This window comes from Mixophyes fleayi, chromosome 2, assembly GCF_038048845.1.
Source record: "Mixophyes fleayi isolate aMixFle1 chromosome 2, aMixFle1.hap1, whole genome shotgun sequence".
Taxonomy (NCBI): Eukaryota; Metazoa; Chordata; class Amphibia; order Anura; family Limnodynastidae; genus Mixophyes; species Mixophyes fleayi.
This window is the reverse complement of record NC_134403.1, coordinates 323,467,699-323,493,985: the sequence shown is the minus strand read 5'-3', so window position 1 is coordinate 323,493,985 and position 26,287 is coordinate 323,467,699. Positions and strand designations below refer to the sequence as shown.

Genomic DNA, 26,287 nt, shown 5'->3' with positions numbered 1-26,287 from the left:
CCCACTGGCTCTCACACCTTCCAGGAATACATTACTATTAGGCCACACAAAGTGTACAGTTCAAAAATGAGATTTCAGTCACAATAGATATGAAACTAAGCATCTGTAGGTGTCTATTTAACCCAAAAAGGTCTATTGCAGTACACACCATATAATTAATAGGAGTCTATACCTGATCTTCAACAAGGTAAAAAGGGAAGAGAGCCATGATATTGTGGTCACATATAACTTATTTTTATCTTAACATGCCATAGTTATGCTATTACTGTATGTTGTCCAACGTATTACAATATGTTGCAAAGTAACACTAGGGGGTACATTTACTAAACTGTGGGTTTGAAAAAGTGGAGATGTTGCCCATAGCAACCAATCAGATTCTAGCTGTCATTTTGTAGAAGGTACTAAATAAATGACAGCTAAAATCTGATTGGTTGCTACAGGCAACATCTCCGTTTTTTCAAACCCACAGTTTAGTAAATATACCCGTAGAATTGCATCTGAAATGAACCGTAGACCACTTGTCACAATACACTTTTGATAAGATTTACAATCTTATCAAAATGTGATATTATCTGTACACAAACTGTTGAATTATGCACAAGGTACAAGCTTTACAATTCTACAATAACAAGCTGGGTGTATCTACAGCGTGTTTCCCATACTATCAACCTAAAGAATAAGTCCATTCACAAATTAATATTTACTCACCAGTACAGTCCCCGCAGTTAGCAGAACTGTAGGACTCCCATATTAGGGGTCCTAGAGGTTCAGGAACACTTAACCCGCTGGAGATACACAGCAGGTTAAACAGTTCTGTGGTACTTTATAACACAGGTACTGGCAGCTCGGAGCTTCCACTCTGTCCAATCAGCACCTGTGTTAGAAATGACATTGCTTCTCGCATGTTGTTGACATGGGGAGAGTATACAGTACAGCGCCGACTGGGTGAGTACACCCGAGTCATGGAACCCGTCCTAGCTGAGGGTAAAGTGGAGCATAAATTAGATTGTGACTGGACAGATCCTTTAACTTTCATCCCTTGGGAATCTAGTTATGATGACACAGCACATCGTCTTATCCTAGTCCAACTGTGTCATTAATGTTATTTTATAAAAAGCTCTAATATGTATACAATTTAAGGATATCTTGAAACTCTCTCTTCAAAGACTATAAACAGTAGGAACATTTCAAACAAGCTGCGAAACCCAATGCTGAAATAATACGAATCATTTACTGTAAAGTGCCGTATCATTGTCGTGTATGATGAGAAAAGGTACACTAAGTGCCAATTATCACAGGCAGAAATAGATTTATGCCCGCATATTAGTCACTGACCATAAGCCCTGTATGAAAATAGATCATCGAAAACTTAAGACAGTTTTTATTATTGTTTACAGGTCACAAGCAGAACTGATATGGGAAGAATAGATCTGTCAGTGAACAGTTCAAAAAAAAGCAAGTTACTCTCAGCATATGCTTAATAAACACTATTTATAATAATGCTGTATAAATATAAATATAAAAATACTAGTACACTATATAATGTTTGGTAAGTGGCCATTACCTTCATAGTTGGGGGAGCTGTGGCTGGTGGTGAGAGGGGATGATCTGGCATTGCTTCTGAAGCGTTAGACAGCTCCTGCTTCCTGTTGACACAAAATGGTTGCTTGTTACCAACAATGCTAAATACATATATAATAAATAAACCCTTATTAATGTCTTTCCTCATATTTAAGTGTTAATTTATCACATATGACCAAATTATCCAAGTCTTCTAATTTTTACATTTTTTTTTTTAAATAAAAAGTAAAATAACAGTACGCCTCCTTACCACAACTTCATAGTGACTTCACAAATTGCGCAACAATCAGAAAAGAATGAGTGTTGTAACCTGTAATGCAGCAAAGTGCTTCACCCACTGCATGTGTTGTAGGTAAAAATTTATTTCAGGTGCGTTTCACTCAGGGAAAGACAGATAGATAGATTTGTGTTCTCATGACAACCTCATTACGCCAAATTTCCCTCGGCCCTCCCTCCTCCAATCTCCCATCTGGCATTAGCTTGTTATGGACTATATTCTGTTTGTTTCTGGCTTTCCTCTTTGTAGTATAAAGGATTACACAGAGTGCACACGATAGGGGAGAAGCAGGAGACCGTTTAAATTCAGGGATAATTAAACCGGATGCTCTATTGTATCTTTGTGCAAGGAGAGTGGAAGATTGAACACAAGGGCATGGAAAATATTAAATATGTTTTCATATGGTTCAGTGATTATAATCACTCACAGGTATCTTACTGGGAGGGGGGGATGAGGAATACCCTTAAATTGATATACAAGAAAAATAGCTTTATCCAGTACACTAATTCTAAGATAATATGAACATAACTTTAAAGAGGAACTGCACTCATAATGTAACTTTTGGCAGTAAAATAAGCACTTTTGCATGTACTTTCTATTTAAATTTTTGATTAGGTTGTATTAGAATCCACTGTACTATTCCAGTGGGTCCAGCTTATAAGGGCTGTTTGTGTGGCACTGACAGCTGCTCATCATACAGGAGAACTCCATTGTCAATAAGCCGCCCCTAACATTACGGAATATATTTATTAAGGTAGTGCAGTGCCAATCAATATGCAGCAATACAAATCTCAGCAATTCATAAAGACACACCACTGTAATTTACAGGAAAATCTGTAAAGTATGAGGTACAGAAAGTCATACAGGAAGACGGGATTATTCAGCTGCAGGAGGTTAGGCTGCTAGCAGCTATTTAAACTTCAGATAGTTTAGCACTTTAGAGGACCAGCAAACCTGCCAATGACACTCCCCGTTCCAGTGTTGCAGAATTCATTAAGAAATTAATTTGCTTTAAAAATATATATAAAAAGAAGAGGAGGAGTGATTTCTAAAGCTTCAGGTATAAATAATAGTAGTTCTTTTGAACGCTACATAAGAAAAAGTAGGAATAAAAAACAATAATAAAACTACTGCTAAATACAAGATGTCCTGTACGAAACAGATATAGGTAATTAGATGACATTATGAAGATTCACACAAATCAAATTTCTTCTAGTACAGAAACTCATTTCACAGGGGTGCAAAGTTCCGGCAATGCAATTTTTCCAGTTCTGCTTTTTGCTTTGTCATTCCGCGGTATGATATTCATAGTCTATGAATAAAGCTGGGACTCCAGTCAATTAATTCTGCCGAGTGATGGAGTCGGCATAAGCCTGGGTACACTTAAGGTCAAATTCTGCTTGTAGTTTTAAAACTTTTGCTCATCTCTTTATATGTACATATAATATACAAAAATACATGTTTACAAGACTCTAAAACTTGTAGGAAATCAAGGTGTTTGAAATGCTATACATACTGTTTGAGACTGGTTCATACTGCTATGTTACATAGCATTAAGATGGCTTGAAATTGTTCACATAAAAGAGCTACCATTTCCCAGCATAATAGTGGAAACAAACGCCTATATAGGTGGTACTAGCTTCCCACTAGGTTACATAAGCTTTATCCAAGTGCTTCAGACCTATGTTGGAGAGCATGTTTGAGGCCTAGATCCTTATCCTTTATATGTTGAGATGGTCCAAAATTACTGGCCTTATGGTCTGCAGTTAGAGACCTTATTCATTCACTCAAATGAACGTTCCCTTCTCTCTTGGTCTCGGAATAGATCTGACATGTATACCAGATGGAATATATGAACTGCATTATTAAAAATTCTGCCAAATTATTTTGTAAAGTTTAGGGGGTATATCTACTAAACTGCGGGTTTGAAAAAGTGGAGATGTTGCCTATAGCAACCAATCAGATTCTAGCTGTCATTTTGTAGAGTGCACAGATTTCGCTGGTCCCGTCCCAACACAAATGCAGCCTTCACACCTCTCAGCAACTGCCACCAGTTCCGAGTAAGGCCCGTAGCAAGTCTATGACTTAATCACCCAATTGCGCACACTCTGTGCACTGGTAGCTAAATAGTTAACTCTTCTCACTCTGGTATCTAAAGCGTTAATCCAGCCAAGCAATCTGTCTCTTCTAAACAGGCAATGGATTTGTTTAGAGCAAAAAGGACAGAACTATTAAATTTTAGATTTAATATACAAAAAGTACTATGCTTACAATAATAAAAACAATTAGATAAAGATTTGACATACAGATAAAAAATGGCAAACAGTTATAAAAACAAAAGGGATAATAGCACAGAGCATAACTCACTTATAATCTGTATGCCTGGGGCAGGCAGAGAAGATGGACAGTCCTTCAATTAGATTGATCCCCAAGAAGCTGACAGTTTGTTCTTTCAGAACACAGGTTTTTAAGCAACATGAAATGGGATGTTCTTCACAGGGGCAGCGTTTAATGCTAATCGGGGGGTTGTGTCCTGGGACACTTTTTCAAACTACATTTACATGTTGCCTGATTTACTAACCAATTCTACTATGTGATATATTTTTTCTGGAGAGCGTTACATCGATCCAATTTTATCATTAATAAATCCCCTATGACTTTGTCCATCTTTTGATATCAAACATGCCTAAGTACAGTGCATTCACAGAGCTTACACTCCTTTTCTTCATTTCTCTGTGGGGCAGAATTCTTAATTTAACATATGAGCTGCCCTTCATCATGCTATTGAGGAATATGTGGTTGATCACTACTTTTATTGATTTTAAGTGGCATATTTTAAAACTGAATTCTTTTTGTCTATACAGTATTACATATAGGCTATATCAGCACATGGCCTCTTTGAGCCAGACCACATGCTGAGCGGTACCTAAAAGTCTAATCAAGTGTCACAAATAGTCTAGATCTCACCCCAGGAGTCCTTTCAAGTTGTCCCCCCAGGTGACACGTATATCTTTTCTCACTGGGATGTGCAAAGCCATCCAATAAATTTACATCAGACTCTCTGGCTGCAAATCTTACACCTTAACTTATCAATGGATTCATTTGTTATCACCTATTTACACTGCAGTTATGAATTATCCGTTATAAATAACTGCAAGCTCTCTATATTCAGGACAACCTTCAAAGGAAAATGCTGTCATAGTTTTCATATTTTGGGAAATCTGGGAGGTACTCCATACTGAGGAGCAGAAAACACACCAAGGTTGTGAATGACAAGTACTGTGAACAGGTAAAATCACATATCTTTGAAAAAGGTATGTCACATTGTCATAATTCCATCATGTTTGGTATTTAAATGTGCGGGAGATAATGAGCGGTTTATTGAAGCGGGAATTATTTGTCTGGGAAATATCTGTGAAGAATTAACCACAGGTTAAGACCTTGGGAATATTTGTGAGCAAAGTATAGTGAAACCCAGGGGACATCCCTGCCCCCTATTAGCATTAAACACTGCCACTGTGAAGACCATCCCATGTCTTGTTGCTTAAAAACCTGTGTTCTGAAAGAACAAATTTGTCAGCTTCTTGGGGATTAATCTAATTGAAGGACTGTCCATCTTTTCTGCCTGCCCCAGGCATACAGATTATAAGTGAGTTATGCTCTGTACGTTTATCTCTTTTATTTTAAACTGTTTTGCTTGTTATGCCCATTAATAGTTATTCATTATTTTTTTATCTGTATGCCCTGTATTTTTGTATATTAAATCTATAATTTAATAAGTTAAGTCCTTAATACTCTAACGAATCCATTAGCCTATTAGAAGAAGAGATTGTTAACCCTTTGAATGCCAGTGTGTGATTTGTTGATACATTTGATTAACAAGCTGTGTGTGCTTGTATTTACATTTGTGTAACAGTCTGAAGGTGTGAAGAATTAATCCTGTGTGTGCTGGTGTAGGTCTTGCTAGTTTGTGGAACTAGAAGCCTGTGTGCCAGTGTGGGACAGTATATTGGGGTCCTATTGCCCGTACTCAATAGGTAGTGGCAAAACCTGAAGTGTCTGGGGGTGTGAGGGCGCTGTGTTTGGGGGCTATTCCATAGGTCTATAACCTGTGTGATAGGTAGAGAGAGTCTGTGGGCTGAAATCGTGTGTGACCTCATACAGCGAACACCCCAAAGTCATGGCAGCTGGGGGCGTGTTCATGACAGTTATCAATCTACTAAAGCTGTTTTTAGTCACAAACTGCCCTTTTTTTTATTCAGTAGTAGATTGCAAATAAATAAATTAAATTATTCTATTTGGGAATGAGACATTGAAACTGCACTGAGCAGGGCGTGATTAAGGGTTCAGGCCGCCCTAAGGAAATACGCTTGTAGCACCCCCTTGTCTTCCATGCCAAGGTAATAAGCAGTTGCTAAAAACACACTTATATTTTATTTAAAATCCGTTTTTCTCACCCACCAATGTTCATGTTTCCATGTTTTTGAAACTTGACTCCACTTGTTTTTTAAAAGAATCACAACAATCTTTGTCAGTAATTTAGTTTCCATTAAAATCAGATTTGTATAGCAGAACAGAGGCATGAACAAGCAGTACTGAGGGTGAAGAAGTGAAGGGGGCGGTCATGTCTGTTCCAGTCGCCATTCTTGTCTGTCCTTCTCCCTCAAGGATGTCTCATTTTCTTCAGCCTTCATCATGGGAATATGTCAAGATTAAACCCTACTGTATTTTCCTATCATGCTTTGTTTTTACTTTGGAGAACAACTATGCTCTTATAATTTAAAATTAATTTCTGTCTGCACCTCTCCCGGTCTTCATTTGCACCCCTCAAAATTTTGCGCCCACCAAAAGCCTTGCATCCTAGGCTTCAGCCTATTGGATAATTAGGCGCTGGCACGGAGTCACTCTAAGGGAGTCTGCTCTCTGTTAGCCTCCACTGTGTCATGCTTTTGGACCTTAATGAACCCGGCCATGCTCCCAATTAAGTTATATCCCACCTTCAGTGATGTCACACATATTCCTTGCAATAAGATATTGCCCCAAAGCCATTGTATTGTGAAAGCATTACCATATGTCAGTAAGACTGACAGAAGGAGCTTAAGGAATTATGGGGAAGATACAATAGGAACTGCACAGTATGGTGTACATGTAATATTACTCACACTATCATATAATCTAAGTGAATGCCTATAAGAAGAATATAGTTATCCATTGATATTTACATAAGGGGAAACACTACTGGGCTAAAGTCCATTTAATGAAGGGTTAAAAGATCATAGTCAGCTTCTGAAGAGAGAAAATACATGTTTTTCATACAATTTGACTTCAACTTACTACAATAGTGATAATGTCTGGCAAATGCACAATACATTTTTTTTTCATTAAAGTATCAGCCAAGTCCAGTCACAGCTAGTGCTAAATGTACAGCTCTATACAGCTTTTATCACACAGGCCGGGTTGCTACGGTAACAGGCCCCATGGTTCCTTAGCACCACTGAGCACAGTTGACCGATGTACCCAGGAGGATGTGTGTAATTAAAGACCAAAGGAAAGTGTACAATGAAACACACAACTCATAAACTATGAAAACTATTAACGGGTCATAGAAAAAAAAGAGCGGAAATTTTAAAAACAGTATATACATATGACATTGTAATGCACATAACCTAATAATATAATTTCAGGAAAGCACGAAGCTTCTCATTTTTATGTACTTATGGTCAAGTCTTATTCTATTACCCCTCTATTAAACTTGGTTTCAAATACATTTACCTGAAAGAAAATACTGAGATCATATTTATCCAAAACACCTGATTATATAAAATATTTAAACTTTGACTGCTTTATTAACAAATAAATTCTTAACTTGCCCCTAAACTACAAAATTATTTATTCATTTTTCAACTTGAAAGATATGACTTCATAAGGTGTTGTTAGGTCACTATGTCATACACAGGCAGAGACAGAGGTTATTTCTGACCCTTTGTATTTTCTGTACACTAATTACACAGGTCTGCAAAATTTAAGGTATTGAAAGCTTTTTTTTTTAATAATACTTTATATAAAATACTTTTATATTCTTAATTATACTCCTGTGTACATCAAGAAATAGTATATAAAAACAACTTACATTTACCTATAAGGGGGTTACATACATTTTTAAGAAAAAACAAGAAGTTTAATTGTTCTTGACATATTTATTGTGAAATACGAAGACGTGTAGATGATATCACTGTGTTTTTTGTCTTAATTACATAATAAAATAACAATAAAAATCAAACAATAATAGAAACAAAACCATAATTATTGAAAAAATCGTTAATATCTTCTTTATTTTGTCGTCAAACTTTGTTTTGTCGCTTTTTGCTTATAGGTTTTTTCTGTGTCGTCTGTGTGTATCATCCAGCAGTAGTCAGCCATCATGCTGACGTCCCAACAACCCTGGTATCTTCTTTCTACATCTTTAACGTCTTGGTGAAACCGTTCACCCTGTTCTTCACTGTAGTCTCCCAGATTATTCGGGAAATGCTCAATATGAGAATTCAAAAAATGTACCGTTACACTCATATTGCAGCCAAGGTTTCTGTAACTATTAAGCATTTCCCTGACAATTTCATTGTAGTTTGGATCCTTGACATTGCCTAAAAATTTTGAAATCACTTGTTTGAACGAAGTCCACACCAAAAGTTACACAATATTCATTACACGCCCGAAATTTTCATCTTTTATTAACTTTATAATGTCAGGGCCTGTAAAAATGCCTTCCTTCAGTTTAGCATCAGATATGTTAGGGAATTAGGTGCAAAGACATTTGAAAGTTTCTCCATCTTTAGGCAGTGCTTTTACAAATTGTTTCATCAGTCATAATTTTATATGCAGAGGTGGAAGCAAAATTTATTTGGATTTACTAAACTGGATTTGATGACATTATTTTTTTCAAGCTGGCCAATTGTAAATGTTTAGCTCTGCTATCCCAGTCACAGAGAAAACATGGGAATTTGATGTAACCTTGTTGCTGGACAAGTACCATTCATACAATTTTAAGATCTCCACATATTAACCAGTTGTGTCTTGCAAATCCAATCAGTTCCAAAACAGTTTTCAAATTTTCATATGTTTGTTTAAGATAGGGGGCGTGGCGGGGCACAATTGTGGCATTTTGGCCCCGCCCCCCATGAAAACATCATTTTCCGCAGGGGGGGGGCAAAATGACGTGATTGGCCTCGCCCCACCCCCTCCCTCCAAAATGGCGTGATTCACGCGATTCTCTGTGAATTACGGGATGCGGGAGAAATGCCAGCTCTTGTGGGAGCCCGGGAGACTGACCCGAATTTCGGGAGTCTCCCGGACTTTCCGGGAGAGTTGGCAAGTATGACCTTGTAGTTGTAGTTGTTGTGTGTGTGCAATGTTCCTTTAGACAGTATGGGGTTTAGGCCCTTTATAAATTTCAGCTACAGGCCCATGTGGACCTTAATCTGGCACTGGGCGGGGGAAGTTTTATGACGAGAACTGAATTGCAACATTCTATACTACCGACTGAATTCATTTAAGACAATGTTTTACAAAAAATGTAGGCAGAATACATTTATTTTAAAGAATATGAAAAAAATGACCTATTCATAAATACACATTTTGCAGAAAAATGTGATGTGATATGCAAAATCGGGAGTCATTTTCGTGTTCAGAAGCCAAAAATCTATAAGTATCACATAAATTCGTTAAAAAAGATTTTTCATCGCAGACCAGTGTTATCATTTCTTATCACAATGAAAAGAAATTATTTAACATACCTACTTATTAAAATTGTTCTGCCGGGACAGCGGCTCGATAGGAGCCTGTCCTGGCATAGGTGATAGGAGGGAAGGGAGAAGCATGAAGCCTACCGGGAAACTTCCGAAAATCCCTCTCTTGTGATACTTTCCCCAGAAGATAGAACGACTAACAGCATCACTATCGGGGTCAAGCTCTGAAAAGGTACATTTAAAACTGGTCCAGACCGCAGTTTCCATTGAGAATTATGGGGACTGTAGTATTCTGCCATAGTTCGCCTAATGCTGCGTTAGACTGTTAAATAGCCTGTTAACTTGCCTAAACAAGGCAGACACAGACATTTAAGCACAATTTAAGTGTTAAAATATAGGCCCCTGGGTGAGGTTTTCAAATTAAATAACATTAGTGGTCTAGGACAAACAACAACAACAATAACAATACAACAAACAAAGTCAAATAAGACAAATGAGCAGAAAAAGCAAAAGGCAACTTTCTATTCACTGTTTATTGATAATTTTACACAGAGGTCACTATTTTTCTTCTTTTGGGGATATAATTTAAGAAGAGGAGGTGTATAAGCACAATAAAGGTTCTAACTCCCTTTGGGCCTATTTATAAAGCACCATCTGACACCCTCTCTTCATTTGAGCCCAGAAATGAAGATGAAGTATCTATCTATCTTCTTATCTTCCTACTCTGCCTCATGTCCATTTGATTCTATTCCCTCACAAATCGGTAGATCCCTGTCTCCTGTGCTTATTCCACTTTTAACTAAAATCTGTAATTACTCTATCTCTACTGTTAACTTTCCGTCATTATTCAAGCAAGCAGTGATTACTCCTATTCTGAAAAAAAAATGAATTCTGACCCAAACTTCTTCTCAAATTACTGTCCCATCTCCCAGCTCCCATGCCCCTCCAAGGTTCAAGAGAGATTAACCTACACAGCTTTCTTTCTACAAACAACCTTTTGGATCCTCTTCAGTCAGGCTTTTGTTCGCAACACTCCACAAAGACTGCAATGACTAAGGTTGTAGATAATTTGATCTCTTCTAATTCTCCTGGATCTCTCGGCTGTATTTGACTGTGTTGACCATTCTCTTCTCATACAAACGCCACAATCCCTAGGTCTTCAAGACACTATCCTATCCTGGTTCTCATCCTACCTATCTAATCGCTCTTTCAGTGTTAATTTCTCTGAATCCACCACTGCTCCGCTTCCTTTATCAGTTGGAGTACCACAAGGCTCAGTCCTAGGTCCTCTGCTATTCTCTATCTACACCACTTCTCTTGGAAAATTAATAAGCTCCTTTGGATTTCAGTATCATCTCTATGCAGATGATACACAAATCTATCTATCCTCTCCTGATCTCTCACCATCTGTGTTGTCTTGCATTACTGACGGTCTTTCTGCCATTTCATCTTGGAAGTGGGTCATGAGTTCAATTCCTGACCATGGCCTTATCTGTGTGAATTTTGTATGTTCTCCCTGTGTTTGCGTGGGTTTCCTCCGGGTGCTCCGGTTTCCTCCCACACTCCAAAAACATACTGGTAGGTTAATTGGCTGCTATTAAATTGCCCTTAGTCTCTCTCTCTGTGTATGTTAGGGCATTTAGACTGTAAGCTCCAATGGGGCAGGGACTGATGTGAGTGAGTTCTCTGTACAGCGCCGCGGAATCAGTGGCGCTGTATAAATAAATACACATACATATACATATATACATACATACATATATACACACAAAGTAAAAAAAAATACTGCTGGCCTGGACAAGGTTAATTTGGGTCAAGCACTAAATCCAGAGCACAACCTCTAGTGTTTGCCATATTTTTGGACTTTTCACCCTTTCATACAGCCTGGAGAAAGCGTTCACTTCTGTACTGCATAGACACTCCTGTGGTTATCTGGCAGCTCGGACTAGCTATGTGCCCGGTATTTTTCCTCTTTGGCATCATAGTTAGTGCAGGACACTTGTTCCCCATGTTCACAGAAGTTCTGGCCACAGCTGCTGCACTGAGGATGTCGTGGAGATCACCAAAGGACAGTTGGAAATGGCAACAGCAATGTCAGTTGAACTTTCCCAGAGCTGAAATGATGTTTTTCCAGTAGATCTTTGAAACAACTCTGTCACTGGTACGATAACACTCCTCAGCACCACCTTGTAATTTTCCACTGCCTTCACAAAACTGTAACGTTTTATATTTGTGAGAAGGGCACAGAGCAGCCATCTATAGCTGCAGTCCGCATGTTATCTTTCCCTGTGAAACAAAACACCTGCTACGGGGTTTTTAAGAATTACTAACATAGTTCTGCCACCATCTGGACCTCTATTCCAGCCTGTAAACTGGATACATTCATCACGCTGGTTTTATTCATAACTCAGTTTAACACCACAAACATGTCTTACATTAAGTATTCACTGTGTTCAAGAACATATATGACAAAATAAAGATGTAATTATTATTTTTTGAGTACATAAAACACAACCTTCATGTGTTTGTATAAAATGCAGACCTTGGAGCTATGAGAATCTGCATTGTAACATTAGCGATCTCCAGTAGACAGAACTTGAATATGTGGGATAACTTGTGAACGTCTTCTCATTTACATAGCAGGTTTAAAAGATGGATAAGCGGTAAAGATAATGAAACAGGCGTATTGTGATTGCATACGGCTGCAATTTATGTAATTATTTGTGGCCACTATTTTTTCTTCTTTGTCGTATAATGTTTTACCTCTGCACTCTCTTCTACTTTATCATATAGGGGCCTATTTATCAAATGTTTCCCCCCTGTAAAATCCCAGAAAACAACAGGTTTCGGGGATTAAACACTAAATTGGTATTTATGATTGTAGCATCGCAGCAGATATCATAGATATCTGCTTTGCATCTCTTATCTGTCGGATGGCGACCTTTCAAACAGGGCAGTTTTGTTTTGGATGAAAAAAAGCAGGGTTGGTGTCATTGGTTAATGACTTAACCACTGAGCCACCACCTGTGGCAGTTTTGCTGTGAAGGCGTGTCCTATGCCTTCCTGGATTAAACAACTAGTGAGGCATATTCCATCGGTGGAGAATGGTATTGTAGATGCTTTGTCTCACTTTGTGTATGTGAGTTATGCCGAACGTAAACCAGGCAAATAGACTATTGCTGTAAACTAAGTCCAATATGATTCCATCTCATCATCACGACCTATGTGCTTTATTAGTGAAGCTTAGTGTCGAGATTTTGCAGCACTGTGTACAAATGACAAGTCATTGGGATTTACCCTAATGTTACAGAGATAACAGAACTGGTTCTCCAACGAAGGGACTTATTTTTAGCAAAAAGAACTGTAAAAAATATGATATCTGTGCACAACAATGCTCTTCTTGAACCTATATTTACAAACAAAATATAAAACACACAGGACTTAAATGATAGTTTCCATGTAAAACAATTACATTTATTTATAGTTCTAGTAATCTTATCTATCTAGACCCAGATTATAATTTGCAAAAATGATATCAGGGACATTTGTAAATCATGCTAAACAGCATACTTACACAGCCTGTGGCTCTCCACATGGGGTACCGTAGAACTACAAGTCTCAGAATGCCTGACTAGCACTTGACTTGTCAAGGTATGTTGGAATTTCTAACTTCACCACAGTCTGAGAGCAATGCCTGTGTGAGTCTGTTTTAGAGAGTTGTAGAGCTTTATCTGCCACTTGATCTATCATTGTGTGTGTGTGTGGTGACAACAAGTGTACCTGTCAGTTAACACGTGCACTATTTGAATGAAATTTTATGAGTGTGTTGAAAGTGTTAGAGGTGATGGGTGTTATGACGTCTGTGGATAGACTGAAGTCATGACACAGCATACTGAAAATCTATCTGCATCATGACTCATCCACTATCATCCAGGTAATGCCCAAGGCATTCAAACACTGCTGCAAAGCAACAGATCAATGAGACTATGTGCTTGTTTCCCTCCACAGAAAGCCATTATATAAAATGGATAATTTTACTTTCTAAAGCACATAATCAGTTTTTCACCTCAATTTTCGCTACATTTGCTTAAAATAACTTTATTATAAAGTAATTGATTTTCGGATCAGATCCGTCACTACATTTTCCCTGTCCCAATCTGCCACCAAAGCACATTAAGTATGACATTATAAATTCCTTCACTCTCTTCTTCCATCTCTAATTTAATTTAAAAAGAAACTAGAAGGTAGGAAAGGAAAGCATTCATTTTATTGTGTTATGTATCTTATTATTTATCTTATTCATCCATGTAAGTGTGGTAAATAGGATTTTTTTTATGGTAACCGAGGGTTCAATGTCTAAGAGCTGTAATAATGAGCTATCTAGAACTAGAAGAGGGCAGAATTGCTCCTTATATACTCATAATGGCCAATAATTACACAGTCCGTGGGACTGTCCTGATTTCTGGTGGTTAGCTTTAGGGTGATTTTTATCTTCTGCATTAATAGTATATTTTTCTATATTTCAAAAGGTATTAAAGACTATACTGTGTATCACAGTTAAATAATATTGCAAAAAAAAAAGTGCTTGAACGTTAAGCCTACATTTTGTTATTTTTTAACAGCCGCAGTAACAGAGACAGGTAAAACTATACTTGGGATCATTTTTCTATCAGACATACATGTCAGATGAAAGTAGTTCTTACACGCCCCCTAGTGGACATGAAGTCATTCATTTGAATCACCTGGTTAAATTTGCTAAATTTTTATTTGTGCATTATAAACAAACTTTTATTTCAATGAAAAAATGTAATACAACTAAATTGAAAGTGTATTAATTGTAAGCACACCTTGCTAATTCTTGTACTATTAGTAGGTATAGCAAATTGGCCATGCAAATGCAGATGTATAGAAAATGAACTCTTTCCAGTTCACATGCTGCATACCCGCGGGTGTTACTAAGCAAGCATGTAGCATACATTTGTACTTATTACAAGAAAGCCAAACTGTATGTTTAATTCATGTGTCAGATTTACAGTAAACAACTGATCTGGTAACCCTATCTAATGTATGAATAATACCTGAACTGTTCTTGCAAAATAATCAAATATTACACATGTAAGATGTGATAGTCACACTTACTACTAGTCCAACATTTCAGTATTTTTAATCATACGTTTATCATTAAAAGTTATGTTAGTGTTTTGTTTTGCCAGAGTGGACTATGCTACAATAAAATATATATTTCTGTTAAACCTTAAAATATGTTATTCTATAAACAATCCTTGCCCTAATCCTGCTGTTTACCAGATCAGTCCTAGATCATAAGGATATTATACATTTCACATCAGACAAGCACCAGTCACTATTAAGAAAATCCATCTAGAAGTAGTTTGTACAGTTCCACTGACCCCAGCGCTCTTGCTGATAATTGATAATTACTTCCCTCTCTCCTAAGATCTCTGCTTTCTCCTGCACCCTCATCTGTAATCAACATTCTGTGATGAGCATTGATTACATTTATACATTTTCCTGTCTTTTAATTCAGAAGGCACAAGGTGGAGGTTCCACTATCAGGGGGTCCTGAGTAGGGAACCTCAAAGTTATTCTAGTTATGAACGCTCATAAATGACTTATTAGTGGACTTGTACATTTAGATTTCACATTGAAAAGTCCAGAAACGTCTCACGATATATAATCTGGAGAAAGTAGATATTTTGTCGCTAAAGAAGAGAAAATATTTCAAAACATTTCCACGGAATATTTGCCTGATTCCATATTTAGGCAGAGAACTCTGTACACATTTTTACAGCAAAATTTGTGTTAAGTGTTCCTTGTGGTATTCCCCCTATTATTTGTGTTCTAGCTCCTTTATTATACTTTACCACATTAGAGAACAGAATTAATTGACTGCTGTTTCCCCAGCTCTATTTATAATCTATACATTCCATGAAATGCAGACTTTACAAATTCAGGGCATGCAGCATGCCATTCCAGAGAATGGCACTGCAAAAGTGGAACTCAGAGATCATCATCACCAGCTATTTATATAGCGCCACTAATTCCGCAGCGCTGTACAGAGAACTCACTCACATCAGTCCCTGCCCCATTGGAGCTCACAGTCTAAATTCCCTAATACACACAGACAGAGAGAGACTGGGGTCAATTTGATAGCAGCCAATTAACCTACTAGTATGTTTTTGGAGTGTGGGAGGAAACCGGAGCACCCGGAGGAAACCCACGCAAACACAGGGGGAACATACAGGGATTGTACTGACAGAACGTTGTACCAAAATGGACTATTCCATCACGAAATAAAATTTGCACACATCTTTGCTTATCTTAACATTAACTCAGTTTAATTAATTTGGAAAGAAGGCTGTATGCCATAAACATATAACATAAAAAGCAAATATAAGCAAACACCATTAACATTTTAAAATAACATTTTAGGTCTAAACATCACCAGACATAGTTATTGACAGCACATAATAGGGCTGGTTTTTAATCGCCGCTTATCACTTAACATCCTATCCCTTTAATTTATCAATAAAATCTTGCAGAGGCAGTTAAGCAATACTCAGCAGCCTTGGTGGTTATGACCGGGAGTGGTAAGAGTTAACTTACCGCTTTGATGGGTATGCGAGCATCATGTGTATACATTGTCCAACCCAACACTCACGATTTTGTCATTAAACAAATTGCTGTTTTAAATTCTGCAGGAAAACAACGCAGAAAACCAAAGATCTGGGCAAATAGCTTTAAACATTTTGTCCATGATCGCTTCTAGCTCTGATAAAACGGTAAAGAGGTAACTGAATAGGGCACATTCTGCCTTGGAGCTGCAGATCCAGCACTGATGATACTCCAGTCCATTTCTCTCCTGCCACTCTCCTGAAAGGGAAGGAAATTTCCTATTTTCTTAGGACTTGTCAGACACCTATGTGATCCCCCCTCTGTAGTTTCTCTCCAATTATTATTATTATTAATATCTATTTATTTATGAGGCGCCACAGATTCCGTAGCACTGGATACAGAAGCAAGTAGCAAATAGATGGGGTAATACACGTCAGTAGCACAAATAACGAGTAATGCTATGGTAACTCACACAGAGTGCAGCACAAGACGTGACAGGACGTACGAGGGACAGGAGACAGGCGTGGGACAATGGATAAACAGGATCCTGCCCGCGAGGGCTTACATTAAAATCATGAATGCTGATTGGTTGAGCAATGATATAAAGGAAGAAGCTACTAACTTCTCCCCACTTGACCAAACAATGTGCAGGGCTGAAAAATCATGGAGATGCCCTTTATTTGTAGACATTCTCCTTGGGTCCAGAGAATGCACATAATACCCTATGCAACACCTGGATCTCCCATGAGGGCAAGGGAGTAGCGCTGACGGTGGGGGCGGGTCCTCATATGCCCATTCACAGCTGCATCTGAGCCGGGGTTTGGGGTGGGGAAAGTGAGTGAGTGGAATAATAGCTTTCTATTGGACCACAAGGTCACACCTCATCTTAGGCTGTGCCTGCAGCTTTAGTTTTATACAAGGCTGAACACGCAGCCTAAGAGGGGCCCTAAAAACAGCCACAACAGGGCCCGAAGTTGCACTCGGTGGCCTTGTCTATCATAATAAACCTCTACATTGACCAATGCTGTAAATTTCTAGTTCAGCCACCCTAAGCAGAGATGAACGGAAAGAAAATTGACAACATTTAATATATCTATATTTGTCAGGAAAAGTTTTAAAGATCTCTGTGATTTGAACACTGAAAATGATTAATGTGCAGCTGTTACACACAATGGAGGCAGCTCTTTTGTGGATGGAACCAATATCCATGAGATCACACGAATACTTCTCTAGTACTGGAGCTATTTTATGCTTTCATATGGATAGTGCTTTAGCCCACAATATTTCTACCCACACTGTATGTAGGTGACAAATACTCTTTAATATTGAGTGGAGACAAAGTAAATAAAGTGGGGTCAAAGCCAAATGTGTTTTAAAAGGGTAAGAACCAGCCATGACCTTTCTAACTTAATTCTAAATTGCCTATGGGAACAATGTTATTTCGCTTTTATGTTAAACAACATGGCTAGTTGTAGCTTAATGTTCAAATGAATGACTTTGTTTTGGTTTACAGGCAGGCTATTGTAGTTAATAGTTGACCTATATTTACGGGAACATTTTGTGAAAACAAAAGCTGAATTCTTGACTTAATTCTAGTGTAGAATATATTAGGCACACATTTTGGAAGTAATTAGTGGGTAAGGTAAACCGCACAGCCATTACACCGTACACTGGATGCCCTTATCAAAGAAGGTTAACAGCGCTAGCTAATGATTGGTCCGTTTACAAGATTCTCTCTACATGGCTGAACCAGGTTTGACTGAAGAACAGCGATACAGGACATTCCTGCATCATTTGCCACTTAAGAGCGCCACAAGCACCCGTGTCAGCCTACTTCAGCTCAAGCTTCACTGTCAGTCAATGTCTGGGCAAGCTATCACTGTGAGACAGTCAGCTGACAGTTCAAAGAGTTGGGGACCTCAATGGGAATCAACACTGTGGTCTGAATTGACAGTATATTTGCCGCTTCTCTAAAGACACTGAAAAGTGCCGTCAGAACCATAGTACACACCTTGCACTCTTCTAACATACATAGAATAATTTGATACAGTATTTGTTTAACTTAAACTTGTTACATTGTTTGCTCAGCTAAACCAGATTTAGAATAATTTATTGAAGGAATTGAGTTGTTAATTATTACCCCTGAAATGTAGAATAAATTTACATTTAATTGCATTCCACAATCCACTACCCCTGGAATGATTATAAATAGCTGTATGTAGGTAGTTAAGATACAGTTTTATGGCTCTGTAGCTTATCAATGCAGAGTCCTGATAGGAGGAGAGGGACCTTCAGTAATATCACAGCTCTGTGATCAAGGACTGTGACAGATATCTACAACCATACATTGTAAGTAGTGGACATTTACCCAGCAATGATAAATAGTATAGTATGTCCCTACATCATCATCCCCAAGCTGCAGTCTAATTGGACCAGCTAGATAGCGAGTACGGAATAATGAAAGTTGTTCTGCAGTTAACACAAATTAAATATACAAAAGTGAGAGGAAGCCAGACAACCCTAATGCTGCACACCAGGGGGTAAATGTATGATGCTCCGATTTTTTCAAATCGCCGGAAATGTAAAGTGGCGATGGCTTGTAAAGGTAAGTTGCCTTTACAAGCCATCGCCGCTTTAAATTTTACCTGCAAAGTCACCGGTTTCCGGCAATTTGAAAAAATCAGAGCATCATACATTTACCCCCTGGTTTTTATTGCCCAGAGCACTATACACGATTACTCCACAGACAGTGCTGTATTTCCTAAGCTAAACTTAGGGACGGGGTACGATAAAACGATGGTAGTAATTCCGACACCTGACATGGTCCCACTGCCTCTATAATGTATTTTGGTGCCAGGTCCACCCATTACTGCCTTAAAAGCATCAATCGCACTATCAGCAGTGTGAATGACATCCTTCCCAGTAGCCACCTTTTGTTTATTCGGAATCCACAGGTGATGGGTATGAGAGCCGTTGGAGATGCTGTACATCTAAATTATGGTATGTTCATATATTCTCACTGTTGCAGTCATGTAAATCGTTATCTTTATGTCGCTGTCTTTGTCGGTGTTACTGCCATAGGGTATACGCACCCCACCCTAATGAATGCCCCTTCAATATGTCTGCACCTGTGTTTTATTCTCACTGAGGAAGAGGCATGGCCCAGCACGATGTGACCTTATCTCAGCATATGCACACTGTCTATAAGGTATACTGTGACAAAGGTAGTGGTTTGCCACAGGCCTCTAAGAGAGGAATCAGCTATTCAGCTGACAGTCTGCAAGTAAAGGTTGCAAACCAGGTTACACACAGGTATAGCAGTGCACCTAGGTTAAGGTATACAGGTGTAACACATGTATGACAAAGTAATAGTAAAAGTGTGATTTAATTTGCATGCTTTGGAAGTGGTTTGAAAGTGTCTTTTCCACAGCTGATGGGGTGTGTGTGCAGTAAAGAACAATTACAGAACACCTGCAGAGAACTCCCTTTGAAAGGCAAGATTGAAATGTCACATGTCCATCAAGCAAAGGCTGCAGGATGAGTCTCAAGCATAAAAACCTCTATTGTGCTACTATGCATGGTGACCGAAGCCGAAGAGTGGCCAGTGACCAGACAGGAAAAGTACGTCTAGTCAGTGTTAGGTTGCCTGGTTTCATCCAAATGAAGTGTATGCTGTTTATTGTGATGGAACAATAAAAGTACTGTTTATACAACAAGAAGTTGTCCATGTGTGAATCACCAGAAGGGTGCCCATGTCACAATAAACTCAATGGTCACCTTATCAGAAACACCTGCTTGTTAATGCAAATATCTAATCAGCCAGTCATGTGGCTGAAACTCAATGCAGAAAAGCATGCAGTCATGGTCAAGAGCCTCAGTTGTTGTTCAGACCAAACACCAGAATTGGGAAGAAATATGTATATATATCTAAGTGACTTTGACTGTGGAAAGATTATTGTGATCAATGGGGTGGTTTGAGAATCTCAGATACTGCTGTTCTCCTGGCATTTTCACACACAACATTTGTCAGAGTTACAGAGAATGGTGCGCAAAACAAAAAACATCTAGTCTGTGTGCAGAAATGCCTTGAATTATGAGAGAGGTCAGATGAGATTGGCCAAAAAAATTCAAGCTGAGAGGAATGCAACATTAAGTCAAGTAACCAAGCATTATAACAGTGGTATGCAGAAGAGCATCTTTGAACGCACAGCGCTTCAAACCTTGAAGTGGATGGGCTATGGTGATGTATTATTGCGGACAATGTGCATCCCTTTATGACCACACTCTGCGCCTATTCTAACCCACCATATCACAAAGCACATATCATCTTGAGTTGGTTCCAAACACATGACTGTGTTCAGAGTATACCAATGGCCTCCACAGTCACTGGACCACAATCCAATAGAACCCCTTTGGGATGTGGCGGAACAGGAGGTTCACTGCATGAATGTGCAGCCGACAAAACTGCAGCAACTGCGTGATGCAATCATGAACCAGAATCTCTAAGGAATGTTTCAAGCACCTTGTTGAATCCATGCCAGGAACACTTCAAGCTGTTTTAGGGGCAAAGGTGAGGTCCTACCTGGTACTAGAAATGTGTACCTATTAAAGTTTCTACTAAGTTGCCGTATTATGAATACTTGAGAAAGATGCAATGATGTAACGCAAACTAAAAGTTTTTCAGAGAAACAAACTGCAGTCTGTGTGTGTACAAAACAATACACGAGACCAGGTGTAGCATTGCAGCAAATGGTAAACACATCGCTTCACAGAACCTAGATAAAGGATATGATAACTCACCTGTTCCTCAAAGCCAACCAATCATCCACTTAACCCCTAACCTCCTTTGCTCGTTCTCCCCTCTCTCCCCTGGCCCCTCTTTTCTCTTCCCCTTACTTTGATGGCTCCCTTTTGTGCCTGTTTTGTTCACCCTCCCTTAGGATTTAAGCTTGTATGAGCAGGGCCCCTCTCCCCTCCTGTCTCCATACCTGTTCTTCTGCTCTGTCTTTACCCATATGTCTGCCCAGAGTTTCTGAAGTATTGGTACTTTGTGTTTATTGTTCTGTACTATGTCACCCTGTGCGGTCTACTGTTTGTACTGTGTACGGCGCTGCGGAAACCTTGTGGCGCCTAACAAATAAATGATAATAATAATAATAATAATAATAATAATATGTTTTAGTGAACTGGGAAAGATAGAAGGAACTGCTGCTGGTATTTCCAGGTCCAGACACAGGCAAATAACATGAGAGTTAAAAGGCAGAAAGAATGCTTCTATGCACAGGGCAAAAATGGCATTTTATATACAGTTCATGGTGTTTATGGTGTGCTAGTGGGCTGTCTGCAGGGGACAAAGATACACTTACAATACATTAGGAAGAGACAAACACAGATGGTGAAATGTAGTAAAATACTTTTCTTAATGCAGTATAAAATTCCCATAATAACAGAGTGAATTCATGTTTCAAACTCTCTAATCTGGAGGTTTTATTCTGATTGAGGAGAACACTGTAAAGAGTAGAGTTCAAAGATAATAGAAATGTTCTTCCCGTCACATATACAATGTACCTGCTGGAATTTACTGCTGCCTTGAAGCGGTGAGTCACAATCTATTTTTCTATAACAAAGCTCTATCCAGAAATCTTGGTTGTCTAGTTTACCAAAGCCCCCCCACCCCTGTTTGCATTTATTTTATCCATCTTACTCATTTCACTGGTTTTGAGCCAAAATCACCTGTCTGAAGCTAGCTAGTTATTGTCAATTTTCATGGGGATTTCCCTGTTTTATACTTTACATTGCAGGAATCAATGGTAATTTTAATGGATAAATCCCTATTTTCAGATTTGGATATTTCAGAATATGCTCCACCAAATTGCAACCTGGGGCACCACCAATTAATACACCCACTGAGAAGAGTTCATATAGCATTTAGAAAATCACTTGGACATAAGGAACACTGGTTGTAATCATGATGGTCATAGACCGATAATCGGAGAGGGTAACTGACGATGGCAGTGGGGAAAAAAAAATCCAAAATACACTGAAAATCTGCATAGATCCAAAAGATGTCAATAATGTTAAAATAAGAGAGCACTATACCAGGATTGGATGAATTGTCGCCTTCCAACTAGTGCTGGATGAAGAGACCAGTAAATGATCCACCTTTTAAAGCTTGGGCAGGTAAACATTTTTATACATACAATTTGAACTCACAGCCACACAAGATCTATTCCCCAAAAAGGTACATGAAATAATAGAAGGTCTTTGTGTGGTAGAAGAAACCATTGATGATATGCTGTTTAATGAAAATACAAGGCATGAACATGAAATAAACCTACATTCACTGCTAGAAAGCTCAAAGATTAATCTAGTCTATTTAATGTTGAGCAGCAGTAACAATCATAATGTATTGTTGCTTGATAAATGCAGTCCCCATAGAGTTTCAAGTTGACTGCAGTAACCAATGAAAAGTTAACACAAGAGAAATCTCTGATATATAAAACCAGATTTACAGATGCCCACACTCACAAACTGGAAAGATGTAGAGACTATGTTAGTCATGTTCAACTATTGGCTATTACTCAACTATCATCAACATCAACATTTATTTATATAGCGCCAGCAAATTCCGTAGCGCTTTACACTTGGGAACAAACATTAATAAGACAATACTGGGTAATACATACAGACAGAGAGGTAAGAGAACCCTGCTCGAAAGCTTACAATCTATAGGATTATAGGACTATTGAGCCGTACTATAAATGGACACAGATTGTATATGGAATTCTAACATTCAAAACAGTTTTGAGATTGTGAAAGAACTAACTAACAATATTAAGCTACATCAACAGTTATAAAAAAAGGACCTGTGGTCAGGACCTGATTAACGGTTCATGCCATGCTAATACATTCGTAGCGCCCCTCCGCCTTCCCTACCAGAACAATACGCTGCAGGTAAAAATGAACTTATCCTCTCATTTAAAAGCTGGCTTCCTTCACCTCCCTCCACTCAAACCAATGGTTATGTTCCCATGTTTTCGAACAACGGCTCAGCTTGGCTTTTTAAAAGGGTCATAGCAATTTGTCACTCATTTAGTTTTCATTAAAACCAGAACGGAATAGCAGGATGGGGCAATGAACGAGTGCTACTGAGGTTGAAGATCTGAAGTGGGTTGGAACGCCTGCGTCTGTCCCCATTCTTGTCTCTCCTACTTACTTATCCTCAAGCGCCCGTCCAAAGATGACACATTGCCTTCAGCCTGTAGCATGGAAATATGGCAAGATTATACCCGTACTACATTTTGTTTAGGTTTTCTTTTTACATTGGAGAACAACTTATATCTCCCCCGTCACCATTTTGCACCAAAACTTAGCACCCCCCCACCACCATCAAAAGCCCAGCGCCCTAGGCTGCAGCCAAGTCAGCCTATTGGATAATCAGGCCCTGCCTGTGGTTTAAGTGAATGCACAAAGCCAATCTTGTGGTGGAACAAGTCATTTAAGAGAGTTTGCCCTTCCCCGAAATGGTATTCTGCACTGTTTTTGTAAATTTTCCATTTCATAAAATTTATACTTTACAAGTAGAAATGGGACAACAGTGTCAATTAAATCTGCTCTGTGGTTGGGATATAATAAGAGAGAAGCTCAGGTGAAACAAAAGTAATAGGAGAATTGCAGAACGGAACAAAAGCGATAGGTGCAATTCCACAAGGAGCAAATTGAAGAAACGTGTCCAAGTGCGGACTGAGTGTTTCACGGAACAGTTCTGAAAACGTTGGTGGTCTGTAAAACAAGATTGGTGTCTCTAAGACATCAAGGGGTAAATGTATCAAACTGAAAGTTTTTCGGCGGGTTTGAAAAGTGGAGATGTTGCCTATAGCAACCAATCAGATTCTAGCTGTCATTTTGTAGAATGTACTAAGTAAATGACAGCTAGAATCTGATTGGCTTTTTAAACCGGCCGGAAAACTCTCAGCTTGATACATTTACCCCCAAATGTGGATTTGTCTTTATATTACCGTGTGTTCAAAACAGAAACTTCTGTACTACTCTTGTGTACTGCATTCCTACAGCACAGTGTCAGCAGTCATCTTATTTGGGACAATATTTCCTGGCATTAGGCTCGGAAATACTAATTGGAAAGAGACAGGCTTTGTTATTAAAAAAAAAAGAAAAAAAAAAGAGAACTCACTAACGATAGTGAGAATTTCTGGAGAGAATAATGGCATTATCCAGATTTTGTATATTGTTAAATCAGAAAATGTTAATTTATGGTAACAGGTGTACATTAATAGGACCCGCTTCCTTGCCAGTGTCTCACTCTTTCCTAACCTTTATGTTCAGTGTAATTTAATTTGTTGAAGTCAGAAATGGAACAGCAGAAGGCCATCCAAACTAAAAGACAATTTTTATTTTTCTGCCTTTCATCCAGTCAGTTGAACTCATTTCATGGATCTCAGCTTGGGGTCAGCAGTACAACAAAGCACTCTCAGTCACCCGGTAAGTTCTCAGAGATAGTGCGGAGTTCCGGATCTTGTGACTAGAACAGAATGCCTCTCATTCCACTAACAACTTCATATTTTACCCAAGTCTATTTATATCCCGTCTATTAAGCTGTCATTTGAGAAATGTATTTTGTGATACTGTCATATACTGTACTTTCATTGGAATGGATCACTTTTTCAATATACATATAAGACTGATAGTTTTTAAAAAATGCATAATTCTGTATTTTACAGAGAATTTATCAGTAATTTGCTCCCTCCCGGCAGGTTAAGGGGTTGTCAGAAGAGGCAGCAGCCTTCAGCACCATGGAAATACACAAAATACACAAAATACAATCATGTTTTTCCTGCTGCACAAAATGGGAAGAAGAACGGAGTTAACAATGTGAAGTCTGCAAACTATACCTGAGATTCATCACATTCCATCATTTTTCAAAGCAAGCTAATTCAATTTGGCGCCATTGGAACAGATTCGCGGCCACATTAAGGAAGGTGGCTGGTCCTGGAGGAGGGGCCAGCCACCCATTGCCTCCCCCACTGCTGGCTGCTGGTTCGGGGGGAGGGGGCTACTCATAAATAAGCAATTATTTTTTAAACCTCTAAAAAGATATTAGACGGCCTCCTGAGGCCACTGGCCAACCAGGAAAAGTCCTGGTAGGTTAAATGAGCAAACCCCCCCTGACGATAGGCCACAGAGTGCCTCCGGAATGCACTCCACGGTTATGTAATATTTCCTTGCACCCCATAGAGGTGCACAGGAAATCTGTGATGTTGGATACCCTAGTACCAGGAAACGCACGCAGCCAAACATCATGCTGAATTGAATAGGCCCCATAGAATTTTCTGTCTTGCCTTTTATAGTGCCTTCAAAATACTAATGTATTTAGCCATGTAACAAAAAGAAAGCTCTGTCTGTCTTGAAAAAAACAATGCAATTTGTTTGAGTGCAGTAAAAATAAATACAAATATATATATATATATATATAGCCCTGACAGCAAAGAGGTCAGCAAGCCGGTCTTGATGTGTGTAGTTAAATCTCTTCCTGTATTAATTCTTCCTCTCCGTGTGTGTCAAACATCACAGTGCTGTGGATACCTTGCTTATTACCATGTACTGATAAGTGGGACCACTTGTCATCCTTGAACAGAGGCCAAATGACTAGTAAAGGCAAATCATAAATCCTTCTGTGGCTGTAAAACGTTGCATGACAAAATTATACATTCAGGAAACCTCTGGCATAAGTATAAAATTAGACTAAATGCTTCATACTGCAAAGATATAGTCAAGTCCTTTCATATTATAATTAAATTACATTATACAACACTCTAACATACAATTGCATGTACTAACTTCTACAAAGTAAATACCTATGTAACTGATAAAGTATTTAATTTCCAAAGCAATCTGATAAGAAATGAAATAAATAATCAATTTTGAACAGCACAAATCATATAATTTATTATTACATCATACTGGTCATTCTACTGTGTTTTTTTACTGTTCATCACTATTAACATTAACCTTAGCTAAACTATTATGCATACTTACC

The 26,287-nt window shown here is 38.5% G+C and overlaps 1 protein-coding gene across 1 annotated transcript in view; it reads right to left on the bottom strand.

Annotated features, from left to right (window-relative positions):
• RAP1GAP2 (RAP1 GTPase activating protein 2) overlaps window positions 1-26,287 on the bottom strand; it is a 258,657-nt gene that overhangs the window by 176,198 nt on the left and 56,172 nt on the right. Inside the window, exon 2 of the mRNA XM_075196774.1 lies at window positions 1,565-1,646. Coding sequence (XP_075052875.1) covers window positions 1,565-1,646 — 82 coding nt within the window. The remainder of the gene's footprint in view (window positions 1-1,564; window positions 1,647-26,287) is intronic.